At 37.8% G+C, this 23,879-nt stretch overlaps 1 protein-coding gene across 3 annotated transcripts in view; it reads left to right on the top strand.

The window, feature by feature from the left end:
* The window catches only part of DOCK4 (dedicator of cytokinesis 4), a 413,001-nt gene that overhangs the window by 316,069 nt on the left and 73,053 nt on the right, over window positions 1–23,879 (top strand). For all 3 annotated transcript variants that reach the window (XM_069462529.1, XM_069462528.1, XM_069462526.1), the window contains exons 26-28: window positions 6,628–6,726; window positions 13,675–13,769; window positions 23,585–23,660. In XM_069462529.1, the coding sequence (XP_069318630.1) occupies window positions 6,628–6,726; window positions 13,675–13,769; window positions 23,585–23,660 (270 nt within the window). The remainder of the gene's footprint in view (window positions 1–6,627; window positions 6,727–13,674; window positions 13,770–23,584; window positions 23,661–23,879) is intronic.

Genomic DNA, 23,879 nt, shown 5'->3' with positions numbered 1-23,879 from the left:
CCCTGGGCAGTCTGGCCGTGGGAGAGTAACCTAAGAACATTTCAAATTCACGTGTGGTTACCTTCATTTTACAAGGAAACTAGAATATGAAGAATGTTTGTTAAAGGATCGTGGAATAAGCAGTTTTTAATTTCAAAAAGCCAACTATGATATTAGTTCTTACTTTGCCCAGTTTAAATTAATCCATGAATTTATATCTCCAGTCAAGTTGGTAACTTTTCATTCTCTTTTCATCTGTTGAATTGCTTGAGGAAGTGAGAAGAGTGAAACAGAGCTGTGGGGGCCAGGGGCCCTGAGTTTTAATTCTGAATTTTTCACTATGATGAGTCAGGATCTTAACTTTCCTAGGCTGTTTCCTTGGCTATGAAATGAGAAGGTTTGGCTTGGTAAATTCTAAGGTGCCTTCAAGGAGCCACTATTTTATGAGTCTAATATAATATAATTGATTTAAAATATTAAGAAATAATATATCTGGTAGTTTAGATATATATATGTATCTATACGTTTATATATATATATATAAGAATATAAAATGATATAGCCACTATGGAAAATAGTGGCTTTCCTACATATACCATATGTACAATGTATGAATAGTCCAATTTCTTTACACCCTCATCAGCACTTGATGATGTCACTTTTCTTGGAGTAGGGCACATTCTGTTAGGTTAAGTAGTGATATCTTATTGTGACTTTAACTTGCATTTTCCTAATGGCTTATGATGCTGAACATCTTTTCACGTACTTATTTACCATCTATCTAGCCTCTTCAGTAAAATGTCTTTTCATGTCTTTTCTCCCATTTTTAATTGGATTGCTTTTTTACTATTGAGTTTTGAGAATTCTTTATATATTCTAGATACCAGTTCTTCTTTCAATATGTGGTTTGCCAATATTCCCTCCCACTCTATAGCTTGTTTTTTCATCCTCCTAAGAGGATTTGCAGAGCAAACATTTTTAATTTGGTGAAGTCCAATTTATTAATTTTTCCTTTTACAGATTGTGCTTTTGGCGTCAAGTCTAAGAACTCTTTTTGCCTAGCCCAGTATCTTAAAGTTTATCTTCTAGATTTTTTTTTCCAAAAAGTGTTATAGTTTTGTATTTTACGTTTAAATCCATTAGCCATTTTGTGTTAATTTGTGTGTGTGTCAGACAATTCTAACGTCTCTGCCATCTCAGTGTTGCTATTTATTGATTGTCTTTTTTCATTCAATTTGAGATGTTCCTGGTTCTTGAAATAGGAAGAGTGATTTTCCACTGAAACCTAGGCATTTTTGTATTGTAAGAGTCTGGATCTTATTTAAACTTCCTGTTTTAGCTGGCTTTTTGTGACACCACTCAGGGGACAGGGGTGCCTATTCATTATATGAGATGGAGATAGAATTCTAGGTGTCCCACTTGGCCTCCATTGACATCTGAGGGAAGACGGCTCCTTGCTTCTGCTGGGTGAGGACACCATGGAGGGAGTGGCTTTGTTACTGCTGGCAGTGGTGAGCACTGTGACTCTCTACTAGGCCTCCTTTGACACCGCCCCACTGGGGAAGGGAAAGTGTGACTTGTTACTGCCCAGTGGTGATGGAGGTCCAGGTTCCTGCAATTGTCTTTACTAACACTGACCATTGGGGGTAAAAGCACCTGCTCCCTACTTGGCCTTCTCTGGGAGAGATATTGGGGTACCTCGTTACATCCTCAGGAGGGTGGACCTCTAGGCTCCCCACTTGGCCTTTGTAGGCCTGGGTGTGGGGGAGGCCAAAGCTTTTTGTGGTGTTCAGCTAGAATAGAGCAGTTATTGCTAAAAAGTATTGCCTTGCTAGGCTGCCCTTTCCTGGTCCTTTGGCTAGAGACATAAGGATTTTGTTGGGGCTTTTTCTTTTGTCTACAACTATTGGTGTCTCATGGTTGCCAGCTTCTTCAGCTACAGATATGGGATACATGAGGCAGAAAGTCCTGAGAACTCAACACCATGCCCTTCCTTAGGTCCCAAGCTTCCTGGCCATTCTGGTTTTTTCTCGCCACCTTTCAAAGTCTTTTTCTGTTTGTTTTATATTTAATGTTTAGGTTTCTAGTTGTACTTAGCAAAAAGAATAGGGAGAAGTACATCTACCCTTTCACCCTGGAAGAAGAGGGAAGTTTCCTTTATTATGGTTTTGATGGTAACATTTTAACTGCTTCCTGGCAATATAACTCTTACATAACTCTAAAATTATAGTGACATAGCAAACAAAATCATAGCAAATGCTGGACACGTTTAAAGACTGCCTGAGGCCAAGAGCTACAACAATTTTTCAAACTGCTTTGTATCTGGATGTAGACTATATAGTGTTGTCATGCACCAAATCTCTATGGGATATAATGTAATAATCAATGCAAATTAAGAGACTTGAAAAAATAAGAAGGCAGCGAGTCAGGTTTGTGGGTGGAATTGGGGGTAGGGCAGGCTGGGTGATTGTCCTGTGTACTAAATTTTAGGAAAATCACATGAAGAGAATCTTTCCCATGTAGCTTTGTGCCACCCCTTGCTGTATGAAAAACCAAACTCTCAAGGTATGTGGGATGAAATTTTCTAGGAAACACACACCTAAATTATTTGGCATCGTTGGTTTTATGCATTAAGACATTGTTTTCAGAGTACCAGGGAGACCTGGCGTGATTTCTCCTTTGCCACGTTATTGACTACATGATGTTGGTCAAGTTACCAGTCTGTAAGCCTCTGTTTGTTTGCTTTAAAACAGAGAAAATGATTGTACTTACAGTGTGAGGATTTCATCAAATCTGGAAGAGTGTTTAAACAGTAGCTGGTCTAATACTCAATAAATTTTAGCCATCAGTAATTGTGATAGCAGCTGGAGTCACAGTAATAGCCTTATTGTTGCAGAAGTGATAATTGTATTGTTATTTGTTATAACTAATTCCACGGTGAGAAATATACTCTGGTCATTCACAAAATCAGTTCTCTCTGGGCACTGAAGATCTGTCTAATTTCTTCACCATTTTCTCACAGAGAAGAGGCTCTCTGAACAGGGAGTCTTTATATGGTGATCCTACATTGAGCAGCTTTTCAGTCTTTGCAGACACGTATATGAAAAGGTGCCGTAATAAATGGACACACTGTGAATAAAAGCAGATCCACAAGTGGGTCGTGATGAATTTTTAGTGTTCTGTAAGTACCATGGTTGTTACCCTGCCTCTCAGCAATACCAGCATGAGGACTGGCTTCCACTGTATCACAATTCCAGATATCAGAGGCCTTATTTTTAAAATTTAAAAGGATTGTACTTTTTGTTCTTCCACCAACTGTTATTTAGACTTTAAAGTGCTCTCTCTAACTAGCAATTTAAAAAGGCACCATTGTGATCAGTTCCTTTCAAAATCTAATTGTACATAGAAGCACATTTTATAAAGCAGCATAAATGGCCATTTGCTGCACACTCTCAACTAACAGGGCTCCAGAATTCCTTCCAGTTTGTAAATGCTTCCTTGTACATAATTCTGTTAAGCACCATTTGTAGTGCAGGTGACTCAGCTGGGCACAGGCCATGTCTAAAGACTCTGGCATGCTTGTCTAAGTTTTCATCCTGTCAGCTTGTGCTTGGGGAGGGAAATAGGTCCTGGAGAATTCTGTAAGAAAGATCTGGAAAAAATAATGCATACATATAATAGAAGATGTCTTGAAGACTGTTGTTGCAGCCATCCAATACTCTTATTATACAAGGTTATTGGTTGAAGTTCCCATTATACTCAATCTGTACATAAAAAGGCCACTGAAGACTACAGAGTTTTAAAGGCGATTTATATGTAGGAAATTCTCACACTACAGCTAAGTAAATCTTGGCCAGTGTTGTTTTTTTATTTATTCTTATTAACAAATTGTGAGTATAGCATTTCCATCTAGATATGCTCTTAAAATATCTTAAGAAAAAAGAAAATTACATTATAGGTAAAAAAAAAAAAAAAAATACCTCAGTAAAATATTGGCCTCCAAACGGGGTTGAATATTCTTGGAGTTCCTAAGTAGATTAAGTGGATAAATAAAATTGCATTGTAGAATAGGTTTTGGAATTGACAATACATCATAAACGTGCAAGAGGTTATATGTCACGATGGTACATTATTGCCATGGGCCTAAGTCAGAGGTGACAGATGCAAGTAGTTAACTTGGATTCATAGAGGTGTTCGCCTACGTATTAATACATTGAAGGTAAAGACTTAATAAGAAAGTTTTCATTATCAAATAATTTTTCTTAGTACTAAATTTTTTACAAATAATATGTCATTTTACCAACTTCAAGTTATTTCACTATTCATAGGATTATGTGTTGAAGTGAATATCTTAGGAAAATTAGTCTAGTAGCTATATTGAAGACAATGTGGATAGGATGTAGAAAAACTAAGAGATGAAAAGGAGATGATTGGGTTTCTGCCAACTAGATTTTTATTTTTTAAGTCAAGTCATAATTAATAGAGAGGTTAAAAAGTATGGACATTGGGCCAAGTGCAGTGGCTCACGCCTGTAATCCTAGCAGACTAGAAGGCCAAGGTGGGAGGATTGCTTGAGGTCAAGAGTTCGAGACCAGCCTGAGCAAAAGCAAGACCTCGTCTCTACAAAAAATACAAAAATTAGCCAGTCTTGGTGGTGTGTACCTGTAGTCCCAGCTCCTGGGGAGGCTGAGGCAGGAGGATTGCTTGAGCCCAGGAGTTTGAAGTTACAGTGAGCTATGTTTGATGCCGCCACAGCACTCTAGCCAGGGTGACAGTGAGACTCTGTCTCAAATAAAAGTATGGACATTTGTTATTAACTGACAGATTCTAATATACTTATTTATATTTGGATTATGACCCAAAATCTCAGATATATTTTCTCTATAAAATCAAACCATTCTGAGCAGAAGGAAGAAGAGCCACTGAGTATAGACTTCTAGAGCTAGAGACACCTGGGTTCACATCCCAGCTTCACCATTTACTAGCTGTGGAATTTGGGATAAATTTCTGAACCTTAACAGATAATTATCTTTTCTTTAAGGTGAAGTTGATAGTGTCTACCCAGCAAGGCTCTAATAATTAATGAACTCAATAATGTAATCAAAGTATGGAAACTTACACATAGTACCATTCCATAAATCATAGTGTTGTAATAATGTCTTATTTTTTAAAATTTTACTGAGTTATAATTGAAATTGTACTTATTTAAAATTATACTTGTTTAAAATGTACAATCTTTTCCTAGCCTTGGGTTATTTCCTTCCACACATGCACACTAAATAAAATATTAATAATTTTGCCTTTAAATTTTTTATTTTCTTGTGTTAAGTATCCAGGGTCCCCTTGTTCATTAACAAAGTAATATATTGAGTTTGGAGGCTGTTTCCACTGGCCCATATTGGTTAGTTTCTTGAATATTTGCCCCTAATAAGTGTACAGGGACAATTATTTGTCATACCTGTGTGTTGTAAATGATTATCCACATGCAAGGAGCCAGCGTGAATCTCTGGTTACTCTGACATGACCGTTAAGTAGCATGCTCAGGCCTCCCACGGCAGCTGGTGAGGACATGTCACACTGTCCTGACCCAGCTGCCTCTATTGGAAAATCCCACTGCTCAGGGCTTTTGGTCTCCAATTTTAGAGCCTATTGTCTCTTTCCATGTAAAGTCTAAGAAACCAATTCCCAATTAAACTGCACTTCTGTAAATAGACAGTCAGTTACTACTGACTGCCTCTCCTGTTGTGTTTGTTTTGTTTTAAATGTTATTACTCTATTTAAAAGTAGATAAATTCTTTGCTAAGCAAAAAAGGTTACACTGCAAGCACATGTATTTTAAATTATAAGTGCATTGGAAAATGCAAGTGATGGCAATTTTATATAGGTCTTCAAATCTATGGATGCTATATATGCTTTTCTTTTTTATTGTTCATTTTTAAGACTTGGAATTTGTAGGAGTAAATCACATAGAGCCCAAACACAAAAGAATGGCTATTAATTTAAAACTATTTTTTAAAAGAAGATTAAAACCAACATTATGCAATACATGGCTCTCTCCACACCCTGTGAGTCCACAGATCGGCACTCCGCTGAGTTGGAGGTCACAGGAATTCAAAACTGGAGCACAAAGCTGCAGGAAGGACTCTGGAGTCAGAAAGATCTGGGGATAACTCCAGCCCTTTCTAGCTGTCTGACTTTGGGCAAGTCTGTTAGCCCATCTGAATCTACATTTTGCTTTCTTTAAATGAGTATTATAACTATCCCCTTCCTCATAGTGTTGATATGAAGCTTAATTGGTATAATGAATGCAGGTATTTTAAATGCTTCGTAAATGATCAAGAGCCTCATCACCTTGCCTCCTTTAAGTGTTGGGAGTTAGCTCCCAGTTGAAAAGCTTCCAACCAAGTTAAAAAAAAAAAATCCTCTCTAAAATTAAAAATGCATATATACCTAGTAAATGGTAATCATCAAAGGGAGAAATTTTAGCTGTTATATTTTGGGTAATTTAGATTGAGAAGACTTCATATGGTGAGTTTGTGTCATAGTGATTTTCTTTTCAAGTATTCTCTTTGAGGATAGTTCAGAGTAAGTTACTGATGTTCTTTTATGTCCTTACCAAAAATATGCTTTTTTTTTTTTTTATATTAGGGGGAGTTTGTTGCTTGTCTCTTGTCCCTATTACGACAAATGACAGATAGACATTATCAACAGCTTCTTGATAGTTTCAATACAAAGGAAGATCTAAGGGTAAGTGACTTTTTAAATAATTTTCTCTAATATATCTTTTTTATTTCTTTTGTTCTTATTGATCACTGTTCAGACAGTTCCTGGACAATGGCTTTACCTGTTTCCATTCAGTTCTAAACTGTTTTTTTCTCAGCTTTGTCCACAGATCTGCTCATCTATATTGACTCTCTAAGGTTTCTATTACTCAAGCAAAGCGATTAGCTCTCACTTGGGATAAGGACATAGGGTTTGAAACACCTGTCATCGAAATTAAATAAACTAGAAACGGAATAACAGAACTAAGGAGACAAAAGCAAATAGACTCACTCTAGTTAAGTGAGCCTAGAAATATTGCCTAAATAAAAGATAAGGGAGAATATGTAAATGTATTAGCTAGTTTCATCTCTTTAAAACCACAGTGAGAAGTTCTGGCTGCAACTTTATGACTAGGAAAGCAGAGTTGTGTTTGATATTCTCTATCATCCATAGTCTAATCAATATGCTATGCTAGTCTGACAGGCTGACATTAAACAGAAAATATTGGTGCTGAAAGGTTTCTAAAAGTCCAATATTTGCTGAGATTTGGGGAACTATAATGCTTCCTTCATGGTGTCACTAAAAGCCTAGATGTAATTGTTCTCAGTTGGAGGAATGATCTGTCATCTGTTCTTATTTCTCTTCCATCTCTGGTTTCCCAGACAACTTTCATTTGTAAACCATCATATTGGGAGGGTTGCTTAAATGCTGGGTGATGGAGAATTATATTATAGAACAATAAATACAGTTTCACTGCAATGTTTGCTTGATTGGAAGCTTTCAAAGTGCCTTAGGGGAAGATTTGTAGATTTTTTTAGTATAGATAGTGCATAGGGGTCAACTTGTCTTTGACTTTAACTGCCTGGAAAATATTATATGATCTCAGAGTAGTCTTTCTGCTACCGTGGAGCAATTGACAAGCTGAGACACATGAAACAAAGAATTGTTTGGGGGCAGATGTAGTCTATCTAGCAGTTATTCGATTGGCATAGGGTATCATGTTTTTCATTCTTACATTCAATCTTGAGTTTAGAATTAAAAGTGAATAAAAGGCCTTAGGACTTATCCACTCTGAGTACAGAAATCCAAAATGTCAAAAGGAAGATAATTGTGGAGTTATTAGCTTTAGTCAAAAATTGTATTTTAGCACAGTTTTACTTAAGTCTGTGACTTCATATTGAAATTTTGAAATCTATCCTAACCACCAGAGGTAACTTCTCTTAACATGTAGAGGAGTGTCCTCGTAGACTATTTTTTATGCTGTACGTACATACATACATACACATACTTTTTAAGTGGACCCGTACTATTCATATTGGTCTGCACTTTTTCCACACGATAATCTCATGGATATTATATAACCCAAACCTCATTCTTCTGAATCTCATTATATGGATGCTACATAATTTAATCATTCCCCTTCTGATGGGCGTTCAGAATGTTTCTGATTTTTTGCCATTAGAAAGGATCTTGCCGTAAGCATCGTGATATTATATCTCTATGGACTTGTGCCCTTATTGCTGTAGAATAAATTTCTGGAAGTAGCGTTGTTAGGTCATAGAATATATACATTTTAAATTTGAATTGATATTGACAAACTGACCTTGAGATCTTTAAATGAATATTGTTATTTATTTCTAGCATCACTGCTTTGTCCTTTCTTTTTATCAGTTTAAAGAAAGACTTTAGTATTTCCCAGTGTCTCTCTAAATCAAAATGAATTTTGAAAGCATGTAGTTCTCAAGTATCTACCATGACTAATGGTGTTTTAACTCCATGGTGCTTGAAGAGCCTGGATACCTCTAGGGTTACGTTGAAGTGGCTTCTGGCTTTCTGAAGTGTGGCGTTTCTTTTCCTTGGTCCTCAGGCACTCAGGTGTGAATGGCGTGAGCCACAGTGTCAGAACACAAGTGTGTGGGAGCAGAGGCCTGAGGGCTGGTACTCTGTATTGTTTAATCTTTTCTTCTCTGGAACATGTAACTATTCTAAAATGAACAAAAGCAAATACTAGGTAGTGATTGCTTTTTTTTTTTTTTTGCCTCCTCTAGTCAGTAATGTTTTATTATCCGCCCACCTTATACTGGGGGCTAAAGTTTTGTCCACGTCCTTGGTATTTCACGTATATAAAGCTGTGAGACTGCTGTTCTTCGTTGATTATGACTTTTTGTAAAATTATGGAAATCTTGCTGTAAGCATAAGATTGTCCATGTTCTGGAAGTTAAGTACAGCACTTTTTATAACTCTTCATTGTCTCCCATATACTGGCCCACTAGCTTTCAGAAATCCTATTTGATCAAGCCTCAGTTCAACTTTAAAACTCTGAGTATGTCCCATTATCTACAGGGACAAAGTCCAATCTGTCATGTGCCTGTCCTCAGTTTACCTTCCAACCTCATTATCCTCTACCCCCTTGCAAATACCTTTCACTCCAGCCACTTGAAACCACTTGTGTATTCCTAAAAAACCCTGTACATAAATTTTAATTCCTCTGAATCATCTTTTTGTTTCTATCTGAAATGCCTATTCCACTACAACCTCATTTCCATTGCCTAATGTGTACTTCTCTGATTTCATTCAGCTCATGCTACAAAATCCAACGCAGGTATCACTTTCTTGATGAAGCCTTCACAGTTATGGTTTACAGTCCCCCTCTCTGATAGTGTGCAATAATGCACTGTAATTACTTGCTGTTTCCTTGTGTTTTTGAAGACTATGGGCTCCTTGTCAATAGGGACCATGTCTTTGGGTCCAGCCACAGAGCCTGGAACGTTAAACCTTTGTTGAATGAATTAATGCTCCTAATATTTTTGTTTGCCTCAATAAACCATCTTTTTCCATATAATTATTGTGAATTATCATCTTTATTTGAATATATTAATTACAACAGAAAAATAGTTCTATAGCTCTAAAAGATTGAAGATCACTTGGGAGTTATTTTGTATAATATACTTAAAGATTCTGTTTTAACGACATAAATTTCAATGTGATAATGATTATTAACAACCTTTAATTGAATTCAAACCCCATATCAAAGGTATTGCACTTTTGAAATTTGTGGCAAATTTTAAAAATAACATCTGTCTATAGCCTAAATCATAAATAAAAGAAATGTGTTTCTGGAAGGCTCTGTCCTACTCATTGTTCTTGACATAAGGAGACAGTGTCCCGGTCTGTCTACCTCCTTCTTGTTGCTTTATTTTCTAGATGTCTTAACTCATGTTTCATGGTCTAAGAGTTCCTCTTTCTGTGTCTCACCAATTCTGTTTCATAAACCTAATTTCTGTTTGTGCCATTCTTCATATCATAGTATCATGGATAATCAAGAACAATTTTATATATGGTACAGCTAGGAAATCTTTCTAAAACGCAAATCTGATCCTCTGAAACATCTGCATAAAACCTCTCCGTGTCTCCACATTGCACCCAGGATAAAATGTCCAAACTCCTTCCTATGGAAAAGTCACGATGTTTACCTTTTATCTCTCCCTATTTGTTTATTTTCTATTTATCTCCATTTATCTTTCGGCACCATTTCCGGCCACTACCCTTGCAGTCTGGCAACCCTGTGCTCTCTCTTGCCTCTGGGCCCGCAGGTGTTGTTCCGTCTGCGTAGAATCCCTGACCCTCAGACTTCTCCTAGTTTATGAAGCAGGCGTGCATCTGTGTGGTTATTAGATTAACATCCTCGTCTGTTACCATACTGTGAGCTCCATGGAAGCACAGAACACATTCAGCTTCCTCACTGTGTGTGGCGTGTCACAGACACCCCATACATACTTGCTGCATGAATAAATAAAAGAACGTATCTTACCTGGTAAGCCGGGTGTCCCCATCATCTAATGTCACCCACAGTGCCTGGCACATGGTAAAGTATCCAATATTTATAAATGGATAAATATTAGTCATAATTTCTAAAATCATAACAACTTCCTGCTTTGCTTTTTCTTTGAATATAGGACTTTTTATTGTTTTGGAAGATTTTCACAAGGACTTTCTTACTTGAACCTTTTTGCACTGCAGGAAAAGTACTTCTATAAAGTAGCACCTCCCTGTTTCTTTTTTATTTTGAACCCTGATTGGAAGAATACAGTTAAGTTACTATGCTGAGCTATATGAAGTAAACAAACAGAAAAAGAAACGGCTCCCAGGCTGCCAGGTTTAAAATGGTGGCATGTGAAACATTTTTTTCTGTGTGCTATCCAAGCACAAATATTATAGGCATGGCAGTGTTCTTTTTTAAATTATAAAAGGAATCTGTTACTTATTTAAATGTGCAAAATAATTGTATCTATCTATGCAAAAGCACATATTTAGTGAAATGGCCAGAGCTGAAAAGTACTTAGGACAGACAAGAAAATACCACTGTACTTGGGGTAGGAAGGAAGGGGATGTTAAAGAATGTAGCTTTCAGATCTTAATGCTTTAAAATATTAGAACTGAGTTTGAAATAAACTCTGTTGCATGGCAGTTGACAAATACTTGTTAAACTAAATTACATGTAAGTACCAAAATGGAAGATATCTGTGTTTTCACAGTGTGATGTGATGAAACATTAACCTACACCTTAGAAATAAGAAAAATTTGGGGATGACTTTTGAATAGGTAAATGATCATATTGATTTTTTTAAACTTCTCTAACTACAAGAGACCTTAAAGCCCCCACATTTCCCAAGTATAAGAGCTCCATTCCAGAAAGGTTAAGTAAATTGTGAAGGTCATTGAGCTAGTTAATTGCAGAGCCAGAATTAAAATCTAAGTTTTCTGATTCTCAGTATATTGTTCTTTCATTTTTCTTATAAGGTTTCCACAAATGAATGTGTTTGGTTTCATGAATATAAATGAAACTTGAATGGACACTGTAGAAAGCTACTCAAGACACTGAAAAGGTTTCTTGAGGGAAATAAAGATTTATGTCAATATATAGCATTGCCACGTGCTGCCACAGCCTTTTATTTTGTGAAATAAATGGGAATAGGAAAATGAGACAGCACAGAAACAGGTTATCTAGCCCCAGCTCCCACACTTGGAATAATCTTTCCCTTGTCCTCAGCACTACGAAAGAACAACCGAAGTTGCTAGCCCTTAAGACAGACGTCTTGCCTCCTGTAGCTAATTCTTTCGGACAGTTTTTTCTCCATGCAACTGACATCACAGGGCCCCCCACAAAACCCCCACCACACACACATACACATACACACCTCCACTCAGGGTGCTGCCTCCAGTTTCTAATTGTTACAAATTCTGAGGCGAGAAAATGGAACTTCAGTATTTTAGAATTTATTTAAACTATTCCTAATTGTAGACTATGAAAAACAAATGAATCTCCACTTTCATGATTGTTCTTTGATATCTCTCGGAGCAAATGCAACAAGATAGGAAACTGGACTGGGGTACAACTCTTTGAAAGATAAATGCAAAAATCATTTTTTTGCAGGGATTATTTGTATTCATGTCTGAGAAACCCAAAAGAATCAACTGAAAATAGGTTTTAGAAATGCATCAAAAAGGGCTTCTGACAGTGTTAGTATGCTAATGACCTGCTGTCCCAAGAGAGAGCTAGAAGGTGAAGTGTTTCCCCAAATTACCTGACCTGTAGTGGAGTACGTTTGGGAAACTGCTTCTGGTGATTCTGGAGACATGGGCGCAATCTGTCCAGCCATGGAGAGACAGACGACCTGGTGGGCATGTTTCCACATGGTGTATATACTGCATGTCAACGTATGTGTGTTGATGCCAAATATGCTAAAATAAAAGCTTGTCAAAATATTTATGGGCTTGATTGAAGCTGTTAGAATATATAAAAAAAAACAATGAAGCTGCCACATGGTTCTCAGTTTTGAGATTCTATCTATCTTCTGTTGATATGAATGACAACCATAATCTTATATTCAAGCAGCTTACATGTTTAACATAATGTGTTATCGGGTCTGATAAATAAAACCCTTGTGTTTTGAATTGCACTTTATTTTTAAGTTTTCTAGTTAATAAATCTAAAACAAAGCTAGACTGAGCAAATCCATTTTTGAGTTGGGAAAGCTCTATTTCATTCAATACATGTGGTATGTTATCTCCTTAACTCCCCATTAAGTATCATGTGCTCTAGCATTTTTGGTCTGGTCTCTTGTAATGTTTAAAGAAGAGAGATTTCCATGTCTGAGAATAGCTTCTGGTCAAGAGTGTTTTCAGGTGATCAGTTTAAAGAGAACATCTCAGTAAATACTACTGTGCTGCCCGGTGGCTCAGCATCCCTGTGCGGGACATCTTGCCATTCTTGTAGCTACTGAGCACTCGACACTGGGCTCGAGTTAGCACATCTTCATTTCAGTTGATTCTGTATCACACACTCAGGAAAATTCACTCAGATTCTACCCACCTGCGCACATCCCATTAATACCACATCTCAGGAACCCCCTCTAAGAAACATAGGTTTTTATAAAAGATGCTTTGTTATGAACATAACTCTCTAAAGTTCGACACCCACTTGAAGGAAAGTAGAACTGAACCGGGATGTTCGTTGTTCTCTTGAGTTAAAAAGTTCTACTGTTTAGGATACTATAATAGAAGAAAGGAAATATATTTGCCTGCTAATCTCCTGTTGCAAGTTTTCCATTTTTATTTTAAGAATCTAAATTGTTAGCATTTGAGAAGAGAAATGAAAAGTCATTTCCACTGTACCTGACAAAGAAAAAGAAGAGAAAACATTGGGGAAGGGTAGCAAGCCAGCAGGTTTGGGTGCTGGGAATGGGAAGCGTAATGATCCCTTCCCTGCTGTAAATTATTAAAGTGTGGTTCCTTCTCTATGATTGCTTTGGAAATGGTTACAACAGTACTCTGAGTGTGTGTGTGTGTGTGTGTGTGTGTGCGCGCGCGTGTGTGTGTGTTTATTGACAGTTACAATAAATCAGTAAAATGATCTGTTTCTCCTTATCCAAGGATTTCCTGCTGCAGATATTTACTGTGTTCCGAATATTGATACGCCCAGAGATGTTTCCAAAGGACTGGACTGTTATGCGCTTGGTTGCCAACAAGTAAGACATTTATATTGATGATAATTCCAGCTCATGGTATAGAGGAAGAACGGGATACAAAATGATCTTTTTAATCTGATCTCAAGTTTGAAATTCTTTTTTTTTTTTTTTTTGCTTATGAATTAACTTCTCTGTCTTTTGTAAAAAAATTATTTCTGTTTGTTTTGAATTATGATTTGTTTAGAATATGTAAACATCATTCAAAAATCAAACAATATAGCAGAGTATGCATTGAGAACTTCCATTCCCATCTACCTCCTATCCCCAGACTATAGTAACCACTTTGGTCTCTTGCATATCCTTCCAGTGTTCCTTTATGAAGAGCCTAGCAGGTAACATAATGTATTCACTGTTCTGTACATTGCTCTTACACTCAGAAATACTGGCAGTCTTTCCAAATTAATAAATAGAAAGTCCCTCATTCTTTAATGCTTTTTTCTTTTACAGCTGAATAACATTTCATCGAATGGGTATACCATAGTTTATTTAACCAATTCCTAGTTGCTAGACATTTGACTCATTTCTGATCTTTCTTAATTCTTTTTATTTCAACAAAATACATCAAGCATCTACCCTGTGCTGAGCACAGGGAATAAGACATAGGCCTTAGGTTGGATACGTAAAGACTGAAGTTCCTTTGATTCATCCAAGTGGTGTGGCCAGGAAAAAACTGAAAATAGTGCTCTGAGGAAAGTTCAGAACTAGAAACAGACATTTGGGAAACTATTGAGGTAAAGGTGATATTTGAATCTCTGGAAGTTGATAAAATTAGCCTATAAGAAGTATATCCAGCAAAAAATAAATAAATAAATTGATCTGAGGGCAATACTTGAAGGAATAGAAGCCAGGAAAGAATATTAAGGACAGTCAGAATGTCAAGGGCCATTCTGGGGAGTGCAGTGTCAGGGACGTATCTGTTCTCTCTGCTTCCTGTCCCCATGGTCTCAGGACACAGAATGAAGTTGTTCTTTAGGAAACTGGCCTGATGTTCACTTCCAAACTTATTTACCGTATTTCATTAGCATTCTCACTTTCCAAGCCCACACTCGCCTGCTTCTCCTTCCTCCTCTTCTCCAAACACCAACACCCTCCTGCTCAGGGTGAAAGTTGAATTCTCTAGGCACCTATCCATAGGCCAAGGTCACCCCATGTCTTCCCCAGATGCCCAGGTGTGATAGTGGTGAGAGCCACAGGAAAATAGGATTTGAGTTTGATTAGATATGCTCAGTACGGCTTCTGCTGCAGTATACATTTATAGACTCGGAGGTGTTAAAATGATGTGTTAAAAACTTTGTGAAGTAACAAATAGTATAATATGGCATATTTTACATAAGTACAGAGCAGCTTTTCCATTTTGAAGACTAATTGAGACTGCTGAAATAGCTCTCTTTAGAACTTAGCATATTTACTTTGATATCTGTGAGTAGAATCAAATATCTATTCATTTGGATATTGGCATGCTACAGATTTAAGTGGGAGCTTTTGCTCGTGTATCTGGCCTTATTACCAAACAGCAAACATTCTGGGTACCTGGAGAGGGCTATGAAGTGATCCAGGGAGCCAGATGGGAAGGGATCCAGGCTGTGGACATCATCATCACATAGCATCAACATTTGTTCATTCTGCCTGCCCCACGTGCAGGGGATATTTTGGATTGAATTGGACTTTTCAGTGGCAGAAATTCAAACTGAAAGTGACTTTGACATTTTGTTCCTTACATACACAGTCTCTGCTTGAGCTTGCTGAAAACCATGACAACAAGGTGGCTTTTTGATATTCAGTACCGTCTCTCTCTGCCCCATCTTTATTCCATTTATAAAGACTTTTGTGGTCACAAGAGTGGATAACAGACTGAGAAGTATAGGTTCTGGTTTGAAGTAAACACATAATGTTCCAGATTTTCATCTACAATGTTTAACCAAATGAGAACATGATTTTGTTGGAGTTGAGCTCTGTGTAATATATTTAAACAGAAGGTAACTCCCATAGCAAACCCAAGAAAAGTGCCATCAGCCTTTGCTAAATGCAGTGATTTCATTCCATTACCACCCAAGCGAGTGCTGATAGGAGTCTGGCGCTGCCTCTCCGTTGGCAATGGCTGGCGGCTGTGAGTCCAACCTAATTCGTGGACAGGACTCCAGGGTCTAGTGAGACATCTGTCCAGTTGGAAAAAGCTGGCTGCTATGTGCTTGCCTACTTACCTCTCCTTCCCTCTCCTCTCCTCATTTAGTAGTCCCTAGCTATTTCCCATTCATATTACGAAAACATGAGATTTGTCTTGCTTTGTAAATGTAGTATATAGTCGAGAAAATAGCCTTCAACTATTTGTGTTTTATCTGTGAAAAATATTAACCTGTATAATATTGGTAGAAAAGTAGATTTCTGAGAGATGATGTTAAAGATGTTTTAAATACATTAAAGAACATGCACTGGAAAGAAAAAGTTCCCACTTTGCTAAGCTGTGTAGAATTAAGTTGCAGGAATTAGATCTGTGTTACTTAAGTTGACCAGCTCCTCTTCCATAGTATTAACTTTCTTAGATAAACATTTGATCAGGGCCTCTCAGAGGCGTGTGAACCCAAACTCCCACATTTATTAGCCCACTCGGCTGCTTAGTACATGTCAAATTGATAGCAGCTAGCTGAGAAGTCATCATTGGCCTGCTCTTGAATGCAACTGAATTGCTCATCCCTCAAAATGAATGTTCTTTTATGTGTTGGTCCTGTCTTCCTATGTTTTTGAGTAAATTAAATGCCTTTAACTTTCATCCATAAGCTGTGTTGTCCCACATCTTGTAGCTTTCCTGCTTTATGTGAAGTCCTGCCAAAATCTGTGACCAGACACCTGGTGGTTTATATGGTTCTTTATTTATTTCCACCTGCATGCCTGATATTGTGTAACACGGCAAGTGTGTCCACTCCAAATTCTGCAAGGGCAAGAGATGTTCCTTCTCGTTCTTGCTTGCTGCAAAGCTAGCTCATGCCCACTGTAAGTTCCTGGTAGATGTGTCTAATGAGGACAACTGCTCAATCTAAGAAAGAAGAAACATAAGGAAGATGAAAAGTAAGTACCAAAAATATAGGACACTTTGAGATAAGCTTCTCTCCACCCCCTTCCCATACACATTGTGAAATGAAGTACAAAAATAAAGTCACAGCTTTATATACATATTTTCAGGGAGATAAATCTTTTAACACACTTGCCTACTGAAGAAAGTAAAACTCCCAGGCCCCTCAGTTGAAATTTCAAGTCTTTATTTTGTTTATCTTGTGTGCATGTGGGACTCAAACATCTCATACACTAACTTATGTAAGTTTCATATGAGATCTATTTAGCAAATAAATGATTTGTTAAATCATTTAAAGGAGATCATCCATTCACTTACTGACCTATCTATTTGGCAAATATTTTCCAGTGCCTGATGTATAAAATAAGAACTGTAAAGATAAAGAGCACAAGTCTATGAGGGTGTTTATCAAAGGAACTTTGTTCAAGACTGGAGTAGGAAGGGTCTTTCATGAAAGAGCAAAACTTGAGCTGAAGGCTAAAGCAGGAGGTACAGGGACAGCAAAGGAAGAATGTTACTGTCAGTAGGAACAGCGTAGACAAAGGCCCTTTGGTCAGGATAAATACAGCACACTAGAGGAAGTGAACGACTATTGGTGTGGCTGAAATGTGGGGAAGGGAGGAACTAGTAAGATACTAAGATACCCAGATACTGATGGGTAAAGAGACAAAAGAGAAACCAGAGAGAAGCAGTTAGGAGCTTACTGCAGCCATCCAGCTGAGAGATGCTGATGCTTGGGCAGATGGATAGCAGTGAAGGTCGTGAGAAGATTGATTGTGAAGAGAAGGATAACAAGACCTGCAGGTAACTGAATGTGGGTGGGAGAGAAAAAAAGTAATTAAAGATGATTCTTAGATTTTTGGCCTGTGCAAAATGATGAATCGTGGTGTCATTCACTTAGCTGAAAAATATGGAGAGAAGAGTAGCATTGGGGGTGAGAGAGGCGAACTTATGTCCACTTGTATAAGTTCAAGATGCTATTAGATATCCAAGTAGAGACGCAGACGAGAAAGCTGGACTTGCTTGTATGGAGCTCAGAGAATTCTGGAGACATTTAGGGTCGTTATCATATTGATAGGATTTGAAGCCACAGAACTGAATGAGAGCACCTGGGAAGAAAGTGCAGACTGAAAAGAGAAAAGGACTTAGGACTGAGCCCTGGGGCACGCCAACATTTTAAAGGTGAGCAAGTGGAGAAGCATCCAGGAAAGAAGACTGAGAAGGAGGAGCCTGTGATGTAAGATGAGAACTAGCAGAGTATAATATCCTGTGAAGAAAGTATTTCAAGAAGGAAGGAATATCTAGAGCCCCAGGGAGGCTGGCAGTGATGTAGACCAACAATTGGTCCTACGACTTGGCAACGTGGTAGATATTCATGACCTTGACAAGTACTCTCAGTGGAGTGGTGGAGAGGTAAGCCCGAATTTGAGAGTGGGTAGAAGTTGAGAAACTGCAAACAGTAATTATAGGCAGCCCTTCAGAAGAGTTTTGCTATAAAAAGGAGCAGAGAAATAGGGCTACATCTGGAAGGGTTCTTTTTAAAATATGGGATATTATAGCATATTGATTTACTAATAGGAATGGCCCTATTAGTAAAAGATAGAAATACTGGTGTAAGAAAAGAGGGATAATTGAAGGAACAATGTCCTTGGGTAGGCCAGCAGGGATGAGATTGAGTGCAAGATTGCCATGTGTGCCAGTCCAAGAACTGTCTATTACCTGTCCATGGTGAGCTTGCACCTGAAAACAAATCAACCATGTAGGAATGTGGTTTAGTTCAGCTGACGTTGTTTTTTGTGGTAAGACCTTCTCCATGAAGGAAGCTTGTCACATTTAGAATAGTACTGATCTAGTGCACACAAAAAAAGCTTTACCTTACCTAGGAGCATTGACAGTTTAGCCATAATGACAGGAAGGGGGGCAGAGTATGCCTTTTCAAACCCTGAAAGGTTGAGTGGTAGAGTAGCTAATCTTTTGAGTGTCCACTGACACAGCTACTTTTGTTTTTGTTTTTATTAAGGGTAGTTATCCTTAAAAGATTTTACTGTCCAGGGAAAGATAAGATACTGATTTTTATCAAAACTGAATATTACTATGATGAGTATGCCAAACTTAATTATAGCAAATATTTACACAAGAATATCTTGCACACAGCATCTCCTCCTTGTGAGTTAGGAGGAGTTGGTAGTGAGAACGGGTACATGAAGGAAAGGCTGCCTTAGGATTTGAACCTAATAGATCAAAACAGAGGATATTGCTACATGAGTGATTTTCTCCCAGGACTGCCCAATGGAGTACTGGTTAAGAGGGTCTTCAAAATCACTTCATTTAAATCCCTTTTCATTCTTTTTGTCTCTCCACACTGCATGCTCCATTGTCCAAAAGCAAAATCACTCCTTTTCCTGTTTCCCTGCTTTAGCTGACGCTGTGCCCTCCACCTGGATTAGCTTTGCCTGATTTCAGTCTGTTCTTCAAAATATCTAAAAAACCTATTGAAAGCTTTATAAGCTTCACCTTTTAGAATTGTCTAATATGGCAAATAAGTATAAGCATAGATGTCAATATAGTTAGGAGGCAACAGGCATGTAACAAACACTTATTAGGCTATGCCCTTGGTGATACAATGGTAAAAGAGGCTAAAATCCCCAGATGTCATTATTCTCTAAGTTCCAACCTTTATCTGTCTTTTCTATCTGTAACACCAGTCCTCAAAGAGAGAAAGGGTGACCCTGGGCTTCAAAATCACTTGGCAGGGCCCCATGCTAACCCTCCAAGCCACAGGTGCGGGGGAGGCCCTGGAGTCTTATGCATCCTTCAGGCGATTCTCCCACAGGGTGAAGTTTAAAATTCCCTTGATAGTTGTCCAGGATTTTCATCTGCCCTAAATGTCTTTGTGATGATTTTTGCTGACCCCAGTGAACCCACCAGGTTGTAGGGAAGTTGCTCTCCTCCAGGTTGAGATTTCCTTAGTTTTTCAATATGTAAACATTAACGTTACCGATACCCAGTTTATCTACAGAGGTCTTTCTCTCAGTCGTGTATGATTTTGGAGATGGCCTTGAGCAGATTATCAGGTTGGAATAGTTTCCCAAATAACAAATTATAGGTGATGAGGTTTCCTAGCCAGGGGTGAGAGGGAGCAATAGGGTTGCTTGCAAATAATTCCAAGAATAAATCCAAGAATGAGGTGGCAACTGGAAAGCCATGAGGCAATAACTACAATTTCCTGTGCACTGGTTACTCTTTTATGTATAAATTTTATCATGCTGTGCCCATAGATTATGAAAAATGATCCTGTGCCCGCATTTCTGTGGCAGAAATCAGTAATTTGGCCCTTTGTGGCAGCAGATTGCAAACCTTTCTTGGCTGTTGAGCCCTGAGATTTGAAATATCTGCATATTCAGACACTGCGTCATAAGTAAAAGAATGAAATCAGAGAAGCCACATCACTTTGGATAAATTGGAACAAGTGAAGAAAGGTCCCTAAATGCCACAGGTATCTGCTACAATGAAGGACAGTAATGTATAAATGCCTTTAGTTGGCTTGGGGACCCGGGTGCAAGGAAACTGTCTCAGTGTTGAGTTACCATAGAAAGCTCTGGGATCTGCCTCTGTGATTTGGACTGAATGTTGTAGGCATAAATGAAAACCCTTTGAAATAGGGTCATATTAAGGGCTTTCTAGCCCTGAGTAGTCTTATTTTTTGGAGACCCTACTCCTCTTCATATCAAACGTTGCATTGACCCACGTGCCACATTCCATATAATTTTGTTGAAGAAAAAACAAGCATTTTTACATTTGCTTCTTAAATTACTGGCCTATGAGTAAATCATTTAATTTTGATTGGCTGTGATTTCTCAGCATTTATATATACTGTATTTAGAAATTTTGGTGAAAATATAAAAAGTAACCTATAATATTTTTAACATAAAAAATTGCATTAAAAATTGGACAGTTAATGAAATCCATCATGTTACTTTCTGTGGACATGTAACTAATCATTATTTTTAGTTTTTATTTTATTGTTTTAATTGGGTTCCATAACAATTTTTCAGGTCTCAATATTTTCCAAAGTCCCTGAAAGGATCATAAGCCTTATGCCCAGTGCTTCGTTGTGCCTGCTGGTATAGCAGCTCTGATAAGGGTGTGCAATCTAGAAATAGGAACTGCATGCACCATTAAAGAAACATAAGAATCTGCCTAAAATTCCAGAAGTCACGAGAATGCTTAGCAGAATTTGCAGGAATTTTTTTTTTTTGACTGAGGCCACTCTAGTGCCTTGCCTTCAAAGGGTGGGTTGCAAACCAACAGCATTAGCTTCACCTGAAGCTTGTTAGAAATGCAGAATCTCAACTCACTCCCACTCCAGGCTTGCTGAATCATATGCTGCATTTTAACTAGATCACCAGGTACCCATTAAAGTTTGAGCAGCACTGCTCTAGTGTAGAGTAGTGGTTCTCAGCGCTGGGTTTATGTAAGAATCAGCTGGGAGCTTTGACAACCTGATGTTCAGGTTGCACCCAAGACCAATAATTAGAATCTCTGAGGGTGTGATTGAGACATTTGTATTCTAAAAGGTTCCAAGTGATTCCAGTGCACAGGCCAGGTTGAGACCCACCGTTCCATAGTAAGGCCACAGAGTTTGCATGTTGTTCATGCAAACACAGTTCAAGAAGCCATGAATATTGTTTGGGTGTTTGGGACCCAGCATATAAACAACCATTCGGTAATCCTAGCCATGGAGTAACCTCCTCTCCCTTGGAAGACTGAGTTTGTTAGCTCCTTTCTATGACATGCAGCCCAGTAAATAGTCTAAATCCCACATATGCCGTGTTTCACTAAGACTAGAGCTATTGTGTCTGAACAGCAATCCAAGCTAGAGTTTGGGTCAGAGGTGGTTTTTTATGTAAAACTCAGGTGTAGTAGGACCGTGTGTATTTTTCCACTGAATGTCAAAGCAGAAGGTTTGTGGTTATAACCATATGCTAAGGAAACAAATTTTTCTTCAGTACACTTAGAAGTCTGATGATCTTAACACTAGATCCTAGGCAAAGAACCACTTCCTTGCCTGATAGCATTTCACTTTCTGATGATTAAGCTTTTGTTTCATATCATAAAACTTGAGTAAAATACTTTGGGAGCCTCAGTGATTTCTTCAGTTATCGTCATTGATTTTGCCATTGTCTATAAAATATTGCCACATTATACTGTTATTTGTGGCGATTTATCTCTTTGATATGAAATTCACTGATGATATCTTCCATTTTGGGGGCTAAAGAAACCACAGGATTTCTCAAACTCATAGGTTTTTCTTACACTTAACTTCCATAGTAAGATTTGTTGAAAGGTATACGTGACATATATAAAATGTAACATAGTGCCTGTTCAGGATAGAGCAGATACCCATGAAATGGTGCTTTCATTCTCTTTCCCTTTCTTTCCCTTGAACTTCCACACTGAGCCATCCAGCTTGGCTGTGTTAATGTTTCTCTCCCCCTCAAGAAGGCTGTAACAATCCTAGCACTCTGGGAGGCCGAGGCGGGAGGATTGCTTGAGGTCAGGAGTTCAAGAAGGCTGTAACAGTGAGTTTTCTAGCAGATAACAACAGTAATGAACATTTAGGTCCTTCAAAGACTATAAATGTACTTCCAATTAGTAAATATTATTCTAATATATATTTTACAGTAGGAAAACCAAGGTGCGAAGTTGGTGGGGTGTTTTGTTTTGTTTTGTTTTGCACAGGGTCATCCAACCACATCCTTTAGTAACAAATCCTGTGGTGAGAACTGGGGCCTTAGCACATCATAACTGCATTACCCGTGCATCTCGGGAAAGGCCGAGAGGTTTTAAACATCAACCATTTACGTGTTGGTGCTTAGTTTCTAGTAGCTCAGGGGGTGGCTTATCTTGCTACAATACAATGCTTTATCTAACATTAAGTGAACCTATTGGAAATACATTCAATTTAAAAATATATTCTTCTGCTTGTAAAAATGATCAGATTTTGAACAAATTACAGAACTCTAGAGCTAAGCAGGCGTGGTCACCAGCAAGCTACATATGGCGACATGTGTCCCCTCTCTCAGGCTTTCTCCCATTTCTCCTGCCCTGAAGATGCCCCTTTCCCTGAATGGCTGTAACACTCCGTCGGTTTCACACAGCTTAGTACTGGGTTATAGTTTCTGTAGTGGCAGTAATTGTTTCTTTAGTGGCAGTCTTGTCCCCTTGAGAAAGGGAAGCTGCCTTCTGTAGCTCTTACATGCCCACTAACACCTTAAACAGGGGAGAACAGAGAGAAGGCTAATAAATATTCAGTATATTCTATCATTTTATCCTATCCATTTCATTTTTGGACTCTGTTTCTTTCCCTGTGCTTTTAAAAAGCATGGCTTTCTTTTGCGATAATCAAATATGGAATGTTATCTTTGTATTACATCATTTTGCTTTGTTTGGAAATGAATAAAAAACATCAGGATAATAATGTATTGTTGTCTGAGTCATGTGAATTCATAGATTTTTCAATGTATCATTTTATAAAGAAATTCAACTGCAGTGATAGATTTCTTTCATACTTTCTTTTTTTTCCTGGCCTGGTGTCTCTTTTTTTATTTCAAACATGAATTATCTAATATTGCTCCACTTGCTTACTTAAGGTGGTTTTCTTTTAGTTGCTTTTTATTCTTATATACTAAATGATTTTCACTACTATGAAGTTTTAAACTTAAACTGTATTCTCTTTTATCACTAGTGTTATTATTACAACAGTTCTGTACCTCTCAGATGCACTTCGTAAGAACTTCTTAAATGAAAACTTTGATTATAAGGTAAGTATCTATTTAGATGACTATCCTGCTTAAGCTGAAAGATTCACATGTGTTTTAGGAAATTACCTAATGTATTTTCTTGGGCCAGATAAGTTTTAACTATGAATAATATTAGAACCATTTTCATTATATTTGTAAACAGGTTAGGGCTATAAGAATGCTTATGAACCTCGCGCTTAAAAAGAGTTAGTTCTTTATTATTACTGTAAATTTTAATTC

This window comes from Eulemur rufifrons, chromosome 29 (assembly GCF_041146395.1).
Source record: "Eulemur rufifrons isolate Redbay chromosome 29, OSU_ERuf_1, whole genome shotgun sequence".
NCBI classification, from domain to species: Eukaryota; Metazoa; Chordata; class Mammalia; order Primates; family Lemuridae; genus Eulemur; species Eulemur rufifrons.
This window is presented reverse-complemented; position numbering and strand designations above follow the sequence as displayed.